This window comes from Parus major, chromosome 17 (assembly GCF_001522545.3).
Source record: "Parus major isolate Abel chromosome 17, Parus_major1.1, whole genome shotgun sequence".
NCBI lineage: Eukaryota > Metazoa > Chordata > Aves > Passeriformes > Paridae > Parus > Parus major.
In genome coordinates, this window is record NC_031785.1 from 5,091,674 (window position 1) to 5,104,046 (window position 12,373).

At 39.9% G+C, this 12,373-nt stretch overlaps 1 protein-coding gene across 15 annotated transcripts in view; it reads left to right on the forward strand.

Moving 5' to 3' along the window:
- FNBP1 (formin binding protein 1) overlaps positions 1-12,373 on the forward strand; it is a 95,675-nt gene that overhangs the window by 34,676 nt on the left and 48,626 nt on the right. For 8 of the 15 annotated variants that reach the window (XM_033518519.1, XM_033518518.1, XM_033518526.1 and 5 more), the window contains 4 exons: positions 1,195-1,310; positions 5,943-5,999; positions 8,087-8,131; positions 8,480-8,627. In XM_033518519.1, coding sequence (XP_033374410.1) covers positions 1,195-1,310; positions 5,943-5,999; positions 8,087-8,131; positions 8,480-8,627 — 366 coding nt within the window. The remainder of the gene's footprint in view (positions 1-1,194; positions 1,311-5,942; positions 6,000-8,086; positions 8,132-8,479; positions 8,628-12,373) is intronic. The other 7 variants (XM_033518532.1, XM_033518522.1, XM_033518523.1 and 4 more) reach the window with 1 other exon arrangement.

Here is a 12,373-nt window from a genome sequence, read left to right on the forward strand (position 1 = left end):
TTGTAACACAGTGATAGCTCTGCAGATTGAGTCACAGGGCCAAATATTTTGCAGAGAAGCATCACTTTTGTCAGAATCTTGGGTAGTGGCAGCTCAGCATTCTACCTAAACCTAGTGCTGTGTGTTGTTTTTTGTTAAACATGGGCAATCTAATTTGTAGATTGTACAAACTTACTCTCTTTTCCTTGTAAACCCTAATGGAACCTGATACCAAATAACTTAGGCTGATATTAAAGCCCTTGTTTATTTTACATTGTATGTCTGTCAGATAAAGTATTCAATATTTTACAGTTGAAAAATTATATTTTGAGTATTGTAGAAACAGCAACTTCTGCAGAGCTATGTGGAATGGATTGTGGAATTTGAGTGTTGTTGAAGTAATTAAATTTTAAAAAATAAGGTGATTATAATTGAAATCTGCAGATAGTAATAAACTGGCTTGGATAATTAATTTGGATTTAGAATTGCTTAATTTCTCTTGGCATTTGCAAATCCCAAACTGACTTGTGGAATGTTCTTGATTTTATTGAAAACATCTGTGATTGTTTTTGAGGGCAACAATATTTGAAGAACAAAGTAATATCTGTATATAAATGGAGGTGGACAAGAAATCTTTCAGAAAACATAGCTTATGTCATTTTGGGAGGCATAGTGTCATCTGTTTCAGAATGAAAAAGGCTACAGAGGAATTGAAGTCTGCTCTGTAAAAAGATTAACTGTTCTAAATAACATTTTAAATTCATAGCACTGACAAAGCTGGGGTTTAAATCTACAATTTTCATATGAAAATCAGAATTATTAATTAGGAGTCCAAATTCATGGAACTTCCATTAGTTCTTCAGAGTAAAGAAAAATGTCATGAGTATCTATTTCTTATCCTACATTTAAGTATGTTAGAAGATGGTATTTAATAGAATTGCCAGTATTTATGGAATGAAACTGATTCAGAAATGAATAATAAACAATGTTACTGAATTGGGCTCATGTTAAAACACAGATTTCTGTTGATTAAAAACCTGTCTCACTATAAAAGCATCTAACTGGTAATGGAAAATATTAACAATATTTTCTGTATGGTGATACTCCCTTTGTAAATTAATTTTAGTTGTCTCTGTGTTCTTTTGAAGACTAAACTATTTGAGACTAAACTATTATTTTCTTTTTTTTTTTTTTTTTTTATTTGATTCATTGCAGGACCAGTTTGACAACTTAGAAAAACACACGCAGTGGGGTATTGATGTTCTGGAAAAGTACATCAAGTTTGTAAAAGAAAGAACAGAGATTGAACTCAGCTATGCAAAGCAGCTTAGGTAAGTCGATACGTAAAATTCTGGACTTTGAGTTGCATCTCCTCAGAGCCTGTAATCAACCCTAAATTTGCTGTGTCAGTGGTGATTTTGTTTATAATGATGGCTTTTAGAAAGTAGCTTTAATTTAGAGATTGGAAAGTAAAAGTTAATTTAAGATCCTGTTGTATTATATCTGCTAGTAATCATATGTTTTGCAATAAGAGAGGTTGTTGAGGTGGCTCAGCAGCACACTAAGGCTTACTCACGGTTTATGCATGATTAATGGCTCAGGCTTTGAGGACAGCACTGTAATGTTTTCCATGAGATTGGGGCTGCTGTGCAAAAATGCTGAAGGGTTTAGGAATTCAACAGAATAATGATCATTTGTTAGGCGAAGTTTAGGTTTTCTTTTCCTAAGACAGGCCCTTTTTGAACGGGCAAGGGGAGGAACTGCAGGTCAGAAAGTCAGCCCCAGCCCTTGGTAATTTTTCCTATGTAGTTAAGAAGGTTACAGCCTGAGATTTGAATTACAGTTTTGTAATCTTTTGAGGTGTCTCTGGATCAGAGCAGAGATCTTTGTGAATTAATCTCAAATAATTCCTGCTGGGTACTTTCTACATGTCCATGCCTGGTTTGACTGTACACAGAGATGAGTGTGTGCGAACCAGGTACAGAAAACAAATCTTCCTTGAGGTCAGAAGGGAGGAAGTGCTAAGAACCCTCCCACAGGAGTAGATATCACCTTGCTTTTCCCAGTAAAGTAGAAAAAACTGAGAAGTGATGGAGGTTAGAAGGGAGTGAAGCACATGGGGGGGTCTGTCCTGCTGCTGCCTGTGGAACAACATCGTTGGCAGCCACTAGTGACCAGTGCTAAACTGGAAGAGCTGGAGTTAACTGGGAAGAGGAGAACAGTGAACTGCTCCAGTGAACTCACCTTTTATTTGGATGGTGATAATAAATCTTGGGAACTCCTTCCATCTTCTCAGATTTTAAAGAGATGGGAACTGAGGTTTCAGTTGATCTGTGTATCTAACACAGTGTCTGTTAAAAAAAAAAATCACCCAGAATTTGCTTGTGTTTGAGTGGATTTGAGCTGCACAGTGGCCTGTGATTTATGAGGAGCTGGTGGTAGATAAATCCCCACCTTGATGATTGTGTGCTGTCCCAGGGGAATGCCAGGAGGGTTCCCCAGGGTTTTTGCTACAGACAAGCAGGAAATAGAAAATGACTCGTGCAGGAACAAATTGCTCACATCCTATGGAGAAGAGCAGAGATTGAATTACAGAGGCAAAATGAGCTGGAACAAAGAGAATGTGACTGGACTGGGAAAGCCCAGCAGAGTATCTGGGTGAGCTGGCCTGTCTTAGGCACAATCCTGCACTCACTGCAGTATTCAGGATGACAAATTCCAGGTATGAAGAGCTTAGTTATTAAAATAAATACACAAAGAACATGTAAATGAAAGTTTTACCTGTGACCATGTAAAAACTGTGGATTCCTGAGCTTTATTTCTTATTCTGTCCTAGACTTCCCAAAAACACATAGTCAGTTTGTTTCTTGCCTCTGTATTTTTTATGGTTTGAGGGCAAATACATCTGTCCCCAAGGAGCTCTTAAACACAGGGCTGCTTGCAGGCACCTAAGAAGTTAGAAGTATAAAAGAAAAAAAACCAAAAATGTAGACTTGTCAAGTGCTGAGGCAAAACAGTGCTAGACATTAAAAAAAGAAAAATAAATCATGCATCTGCTTTTATTAAATAAGTGTCCTTAAGCCTGGTGCAAACCTTTTTTGTACCAGATCCATTTGATGTAAAAGGGCTGCATCACATCACTGCATGTCATAACATGCAGAAAATTCTATTAAAAAGGGACAGGCTAACTCAAGGTACTCCTGTAGATGTAACTCTATTTTGTTTAAAGTGTAAGTAAAGCTGCTGAAATTTATTTCCTTCTTTGAAACTTGTATTTTCTGTTCCATCCCTGGGCTCCCTAACTAGCTCTTTCTCCTCTCTGACTACCTACATCTCAGCCTGGTCATCTATTGAAGTTAAATTCTCTTCTGTTTAAAACTGTTTATTTTTTTCTTCTTTATGATTCTGCAAATATATATTTAATATTTTAGGTTAGACCTACATACCATTTACAATTAGCCTGGTGGTTTGAGAGCCCATTTCAGATCTGATATTATATTCTTAATTGTTTTACGTTATATTTATTGCATCATTAAGCTAGGCTGGGAGGGAAGGGATGTAGAAATGATGGTAGAATGCTTATTTTAAGTATTTTAACTTCCATGGAACACTGATGTGCTGGATGCTGTGCTCCCAGTGCTGAGGTGGTGTGTCCTTGTCTCTTCCCCTGCAACACATGCACTCAGAGCATCACAAAGGGTGTCAAAACCCTTTGCCTAATGTGATGATGGATAGATAGCCTCGAGGAAAATCTGTTGGAAGAAATGCTTCAGGTGTCAGGATAATCTGAGAATCAGAACCCCTGATGTCTGACATCTCTTTCTCTCGCATTTGTCACCCAGTTTGAAATAAGGGAGCAGAGAAATAAGCTGGAAAGGCAGAAAAAATGAAGCAGAGTGAAAGGCAAATAGAAACACTCATAGGGGCGAGTGCTCAGGGTGGCACAGAATCTTTCCAGAGCTGGTGTTTTACTGCTGCTCTTTATTATGTGTCAGCTCTCTCTCCAATCACTGTTAGCACTGAAGGTGCCACTGTCACTGCTTCCTGAGCCTGGGCAGTGCTGGTGTGACACTGCACAAGGACATGATGAACTCCAGCAATAATTCTGGGCTCACTATCACTTGTGGGGGTTTTTGTGTGAACCTGGTTGAACCCCATCATCTGATTTTAGAAAAGGGAAAAAAAAAATAGAGTACTTCAATATATAGACTCAATTTGTGTGTTGTGTAAATTGCATAGAAGATAATGAAGTGTTTAACCCAGATGCTAATCCTTGGTAAGTGGTTTTTGTCTGTGAAAGCAGACTGTGGAGTTTTTTTGGGGTTTTTTTTGCCTCAGCTCTGTAGCATTTCTGCACCTTTAAAGATTCACAGGAAGCCAGTTGCTGTGTGTGTCAGAATTAATTGGGCAGAGTGACAGTGCAGGGAGATGGAGTTTTGACTGTGTGAAAATGCCTTATTACTGCAGCCTTCTGTGCTTGTTTTCTTGTGGTTTTTCCTTTTCCCTTCCAGCTGGTGCATGAAAGGAGGCATTCCCATGGCATACAAAGGGTGCTGCAAGATTTATTTTCATCATGCAGAACAGTTTGCAGAGCTCTTCCCATACTGGTGTTTGGTGGAAGCTACAGAACTAGAGAAGTTCATTTTTTCAGAGCATATTCTTGGAGAGAAGGCACAGACTGAGAGGGAGATACTCATTTGGATCCCTTCCAGTCAAGATACTTAAATTTTGAGGAACACATGTTTGTCTGTGCAAATCTGCCAGCATTCTGGCTACTCCTCTTTTGGGGCAGATGCTCCTTAATTCCTCAAGGAGAACAAAAGGAATAAGAAATGTGAGATGGGGGGCCCTGCTGTCTCCAAGTCAGCAGTAAAATCAGCATCAGCAGGGAATGGGTTACACCTCTGAAAAAGCAGTTTCTTTACAACTTGATGATGTATTCTGGGACTTCTCCAAAGAGTTTGGCATGGATAAGTTGATAAAACTCAGTCCTCCTTCAGACTACAATTCCATCAATACTCCTTGTGTGCTGTTCTTCATCGCTGAAACAACCTTGTAAAACTGAACCAAATGGCTTCCCTTTCACAATAGGGTGAGAGGCTGCCAGAGGGAACAGAGTAATAGGGCTCAGTTTAGGACAGAGGAGAGCTGGAAAGGCCTCAAAATAGCTCTGTGAGGTTGGTCAGCTCTGTGCTGTGCTCTGGTTAAAGGGTGTACTGTGCTGCAGTGCCCTGTGCATCCTCATGCTGATACCAGCAAGGTGCACACCTTCACAAACCCCTGGATTTGCTGCTGATGAGAAGCTTGTGGGGCAATGAAAACCATACAATTACTGTCAGATGTACTCACAGCAAGGTTCAGGTTTCTTATTTGAGATACAATCACTCCAAGGGCATATTGGTGTTTTAAAATTAAATCAGTAGTTGGCTGGGGGATAATGAGATGCAATCATCTGTGCTAATTAGGATAATCAAATGTCACACTTCCCCCAGCATTAGTTGATAATCACAAAATTATCTCCTTTTTGCTATCTCAGGGCAGCTTCCCACAGCTTTATGAAGGTTTTTTTGCCTTCTAATCATCCTGCTCAAGTCAGGCAAACCTGCCTGGTGAAGGGTGTCATCTGCTGCTTCAGATCTCCCTTTCCTGGGATGACTCCTACTCTAAAAGAATCTCTCCTCTAGATCAGGTGAAGGAGTTCTGTGCATCAGCAGAACCACAGCCCAGGTGTATTGACTTCATGACCTTAATTCAGCAACCTCTTGGGTTCAGAATCTGCTACTTTGTTGTAGTTACAGACTGGAGCACTGTGCAGCCCATTTTAAAGTCTGATTGCTTCAGGAAAGGTGTCTGCTTACTGCAGACAAAAATTCCAGCCTCACATAATGTGTGTGCATCTAAAGATCATCAGTAAGCTTCAAAGGATATTTTAAAATTTTATATTTCTGTATTTTTAATTTTAGGAATCTTTCAAAGAAATACCAACCCAAGAAGAACTCCAAGGAGGAGGAAGAATACAGGTATGTTCATGATCCCCTTCTGGGTGAGCATGCATTGATGGAGGAATGGAAAGTTTGGGTCATCACCTAGAATTTACTTTGTAAGCCCAAGATTTTAAAGTCAAGTGTAAGAATACAGACGTCACAGATGCAGAAACAGACTTATGTGGTAGATTCTAAGGAGTGGATTTGGCCTGTAACTTCTCAGTTCCCTTATGTTGCAGTTTCTGGATGCCTGGGTTGGGGTTTTTGTTTCATTAATTTTTTAATGTGCCTTAAAACCTTCAAGCCAGACTGATTCTGGCTCTTTGAAGTGAATGACCAAATTCATATCTGCTTTCAGCAGGAGCAGAGACAGTTGTTAATTTTAGCATGAAACCCAAGCACTCTGTGTTAGTATTAAATTACTCAAACAGGCTGACAGCACAGATTAGTAACTTACAAAAGGGGTTATGTTCTAACACTGCAGTGGCTCCTGCAGAACAGAGTGGAGGATGAGGTTTGTACTCCCAATATCCCCAGGCTTGCTGCTCTTGAAGGATGTGGCACAGCCTCACCTGTCTGCTTTTGATTCACCTGCTCACTCCTGTGTCCCCATGGCAGGGGGTTGATGTTGGGCTTGCAGGCAGCAGCAGAGAGCTCAGCTCCTTCTCTGAGACACCACAGGTCCCTAAGAACACTCCTTCCTTTGGGATGAATAAAGATATTCTTTAAGGAGAACTTTCTAGAAGATGAGCTTCCCAGCAGACTCTAAAGCAGAGCTAGAACTTTTACCCTTAGAGCACTGTGACCCTAGAGTTTCTCAATGTCTGTGTTTTGTAATGCAGCTCTGAAGGAAGGCATGGCAGGGGCTGACCCTCAGCCTGGTGTTTCAGGAGGCTGCTCAGCCTCTGGAGAGCCCAGCAGCAGCCTCAAACCCTTGACTTTAAAATTTGACATGTTTCAAAAGAGCTTGGATATGGGTCCAGCTGGATGATTATATTAATACAGATTTTTGGGTCAGCCCCCTAAGCTGCTCTATACAGCTACTCCAGTGGCTTGTGTAACAGAGATAACAGCCTTTTTGCTTGCTTTTTAATTTATTTTTAGTAACATTGTTTGGGAATCAGTTATTTATGCTATTGTTTCCTGAGATACTGGTATTTACACAAGGAAGATTATGTTACCAGCACAGTGGCTGTTTTGGTCTGTGCCCAGGATTAGGAATAAATCTGCCTTTGGATAGCTCTACCATAAATGGGTATTTTGAGTTTATCACAATGAATTTTGACACATCCTTCATTGCTGAAAAAAGGCTATCAGAGTTAAATGATTCTATGTGATGTGGCACAGAATATCCTGTGTATCCTTTGCCCTTTATTAATACAGTGTTCACCTCAATGTAGTTACTTCATGTCTCAAAACAATGTCTGGGGATTTGTCATATGACCTTTGGGTGCCTCAGATGCTGCTTGGAGACAACCTGGCTAAAAATCAGCTTTTTCAAGCTCATTGTCAGTCTCTAGTTCTATGTCTTTTATATTTAGGATTTTTTTGCAACTGGGATTTCTCTCATTTCACATCTTGACTGTGATGTTTCTGCTTTTATTGGATTATATTTTTAGTCCCATTTTAGTTTCTCTTGTTTTTAATTTCATCTGATGCCTTTTTCATCTCTACTTGTATCAATCCTCTAAATATCTCCATCTTTGCTTTGATTTTTCAGTTTTAGGTGATGCTATCAGTGCAGGCCACTACTATTTTAGAATAATAATAACAACAATAATAGTTTTTTTAGTATGTAGTAGTGTCTTGCTGCTGGCTTCCAGCTGCCCAGCACAGCCAGCTGGGCTATTTAAATGAAGCTCTGTTGGCACTGGGCTGAATATACCAGTGACATAATCTGCTGTTTCAAAATTTGTGTGCACAGATGTTTCTTCTTTTCAATAATACATGGGATGCTGTATAGCAGATTATTTGGTATGAAAAATAAACCTTATGATGGAAGATACTAAAAAATATGGGTTGACAATGAACACCTGGTTGGTAAACTCGCTACTTATTTGAAAACTTTATAAACTTTATCTGATTTAAATCAAATTTACACTATGAAAAACTTTCTTTTCTAGGCTTTGCTGGCCAAAATTTTGCTTGCTTAGACAGGATTTTGCCAGGTAGGATATACTCATGACCCTGTGCACTGAACTGTAGGACTTGAGAGAGTGTAACTAGAAATGTTTGGTGAATAGAGATTAGAGAACTGAAGCCCCAGAGCTGTGCTGATAAAGAACCTGGCACTCTAAAGTGGTGATATTTTAAGAGCCAGTGTCAAACTGTCTGAATTGAGATAGATTTATCAGAGAACTGTCAGTGTGTGGGATAGGCTTCCTTTGGAGAAGTTCCTTCCAGTGAATCTGTGCTAATTCATAGCAATGCTAAGTGCTTAAGCAGGATCCCACCTCCCTTTGCAGTGTCTCTGAAAAGAAAGGGACTAAAGCAAAATGCACTTCTGTCCTTTGCAGGTACACATCAACTAGAGCCTTCCTAGCCACTTTAAATGAAATGAATGACTATGCTGGACAGCACGAGGTCATTTCAGAGAACATGACCTCTCTGATCACTGCAGAGTTAACACGCTACGTGCAGGAGCTGAAACAGGAGAGGAAATCGGTAATCAATCCTTTTTTATTTATTATTCACAATGAATTGCTATCTAAGACAGCTAATTAGTGGTAGTGGAGTTCAATGTTAAGTGAGATTTATTTGTAGTTAATAAAGATGAGCTGTGCTAATGAACCAAGCATTAAAGAAGTGGGTTATGTGGCCTGGCCAAGTCGCTGAACCGTTTGAATCAAATGTTATAAAATCAGACAGCGATGCCTGCAGGAGAATCCCTGCTAAATAAGGTCAGAGACCCATCTGTGCTTAAGGCTCTGTTAGCCAAAAGCTTGCTTAAGGAAGAGTCCAGCAGTGCTGTGTGTAGCTTGAAATAAACAGAGGAACTGCAGTGCTGAGGTTGATTGAGAGAATTATTTGGATTTTGATTCATATTTTTATTCTTTACAGCCAGATCTGGTGAAATGGGACTATGTAAAAAAAAAGTTATTCTAATAAGAAATAGGAGGTTCATCTTGTTTGGTGAAGGTGGGGAATGTGGTTTTCAACCTGTTGTCCTTCAAGACTGATAGAATTAATAGCTTTATGTTAGTGCTCTGTTTCAGCTGGTACTTTAGGGACCTATGTGCCTGCTACAGTGAATGTTCAAAGCTGATTAATTTGCACATCACCAGCTCTGAAAAATGGTTAGTTAAGATGTGATTTCCTTCCTCGCCTTGAATCCTTTTATCTCCTGGATGTGTGAGCATAGAAGATGGATTTCAAGCACTACAAATACTCACAGAGCATAAAATGACTAAGCAAAGTGCAAAGGGAACATCACATTACGTTTCATTTCCAAACTGTTGGTCTATTTTGGAAAGTGCAAAAATACTCCTGCAGAACTCATATATTTATATATAGTCCCACTAAACACTAAGCATGTGTTGAGGTGCTGTCTGGGATCAGAGCTCTGGAAATCACCACCTTTTCCTAAGTATAGCATTAGAATGATAATTCTGTCAACAGAGGAAGAGAATATATAGACATACCTTGAATCTGCAGAATGGTGTGTAATCTTTCAGGGACAGTATAAAGGATGTTTTACATATAGCTGTGATGAGAATATTTTCTCAGCCCCTGTGTGACCTTGAATCTAGTGTGGATCTGGGAAAAAAGGAGAAAAAAAGAAAAAACAGCATTCCAGTGTGGCATTCTTCTGTCAGCTCTAATGTTCTTACCATTTTTTTTCAATTACGTGGGCATATAAATTGATCAGAATATCTATTAGACATTTTAAGTACCATGGAAGAGGGCTTGCAATATTTCTTGTAAAGAATTTGAGCAGTAACTATTGGTTTTTTGTTTTGTTTGTAAATTTTCTAGTAAATATGGCTTATATAAGTAATGGGTGAATGACAGGAAAATTAGTTTAATATTGACCTAGTGATAAAAACATGAGAACAGCAAAAAGAAACTGAGTGTATTTACCTGCTGTTGCTGATAATTACTGGCCTTTAACAGAAAACAGTTGTCAGTCACATTTGTTTTGTTCTTGTAACATAAATAGAAGCTTATATGAATTAGGAATCCATGTCTGGTTCCTGTAGATTTCTCATTTATGAGAAAACAGTGTTGAAAAGGAAACTGTTCCCGCCCTCAGGCATTTTTCATACCTAGCCTCACTTCATCCTGTAAAAGCATTGATCCTGCTGAGATCTGCAAGAGGGGAGGGTGGTTGTTGTGTAAATATCACAGAGAGCTGCAGCTTAGGCAAAACCTTTTATTATATCAATTAATGAATGACTTGGTATTTCCAGAAATTTTGTTGCTAGAGTTCTTGTTCTTGCTGCTTGTTCAACATCAACTGCTGTGCTCCAGATCCAAAGAATCATTTGGATGAGCCATCCTGGGGCTGGGTCTGTGTGTAGGAGCTGGGAGACCCACATTCTTGTCCACTGAGACTTGAATTAAGTCATTCAAATGTCCAAATACCTGTAAAATGGCACAAATTCCCAATGATTTCAGCATGGCTGTGGTAGATAAGCACCTTTGCTCTTTTGGTTGTACTTTCCCACCTGGAAGATGGAAATGATACACAGAGGTGTCATAACTATAAATGTGTGAAAGATAAACTCAAGTCCAGCAGAAAGTGGTCAGGCAAATCAGAATGGGGTCAGAAGGGACCTTAGAGCTCATCTCATTGTCCCCCTGCCATGGGCAGGGATAACTTGACCAGCCTGCACAAAGCCCTGGCCAACCTGGCCTTGGGCACTTCCAGGGATGGGGCAGCCCCACCATCTCTGGGCAACCTGTGCTGGGGCCTCAGCACCCCCACAGGGAAGAATTTTTTCAAATATCTCTAAATCCATCTTCTAAAACACTTCTCTAAGTACAACCTCTGATGCACAAGAGTGTTTGTGGGAGTTGTGGGCAGTGAGTGTGGCTGGTGATCTTTAAACATGTGGGAGCTGGTGCCTGCCTGCTCTGCTCTGTTTTCATGCTCATTTAGCTCTATTGATTCAAGTGGAATTACACCAGCAGATGATCAGGGTCACACAGTAACAAATCACTTCTTGGGTTTTCCTTGATAAGTGCAAGCCCCTGGCCTATAAGTGGTGTAGAAATGATACTGTATCATGCCTTGCATTGGTTTTATGCTGGATAAAATTCATTTGGCTTGCAAATTGTACGTATGTTTGGTTTGTTTGGCTCTCTGAAAGGTGTGCTTGATGGCTGCCTATGTCATGTTTTCTCTATAAAAGATAGTTTCTATTGGTGAAAATAAGGAAAGAAGCAACTAACCAAAACCAGGCAGGACAAGTGTGCATGTTGGACAAGTGGGATGATGTGCAAGGTCAGTGGTTTGGTGCTATTGTTCAAAAGACAGATACCTCCTTTGTCCTCTGGTCTGATTCAGGGCTTGGGAGATTTCTGCATTACCTTTACATTTTTTCAGATCCTGTGCTTTGTTGCATGATGGCTTCTGACCATGTGGTAGTTTGACAAAAAGTGGTTACAAAAAGTCAGGCAAAGACTCCTTGCGTGAAACTTGAATATTTTTAGCAACAAAGGTGAATCAATGACTTTATCATATTGCACATACCTCTTCCATAGGATTACTCTCAGTGTTGTCACTGTACCAAATGAGCTGTTTTGCCCTTAGTCACTGAAGTCAGGTACACACCCTGCCTGTTTTTGATGCAGTGAGAGGGAGAACTCCTTGTGTTTCAGTTCTTCCCAGCTGCCCAGTGAAGTGAAACTCTTTATAGTGCAGTTCCTCACTTGAACTTCTTGTATTCTCTTGATCTTACTGTGTCCATGCTCTCCCAGAAGAAATTCTCATCATCAGGGTCCTTGTTAGCTGCTTAAAAGCTCAAATTTCAGTTCTGTGTAGTGTGAAGGGCATGCCCCATCCATATTCCTCTTGAGGTTATTGAGGTTAGATGCCTGTGACTGAATTCCCCTTTGCTGTTGGAAGATGTCATCAAGTCACACAAATGAGGTGGGAATTATCTTTGAGTGGTTCAGGATAAGAATTTGCTTCTGCAGTCATGCTTCATGTCACCCAGTGTCATCAAAGCCTTACTTTGGGGGTAGCCCTTGAAGGTGTCAAGTTTGAGCTAGGGGACCTGCAGTATTACAAAATTGGGGTCTTAATCTTGTCCATCTTTGACAAAAGAAAAGGTGGTGGTCCTGTCACATCAAGAGGAACATTTGGACTTCACTTCACAAGCACTGACATGTAATACACTTCAAAGTTGGAAATGTCCTGTCCATGGAAAATTTCTGTTTGTTGGCTAATTTTTTTCCTTAATGTT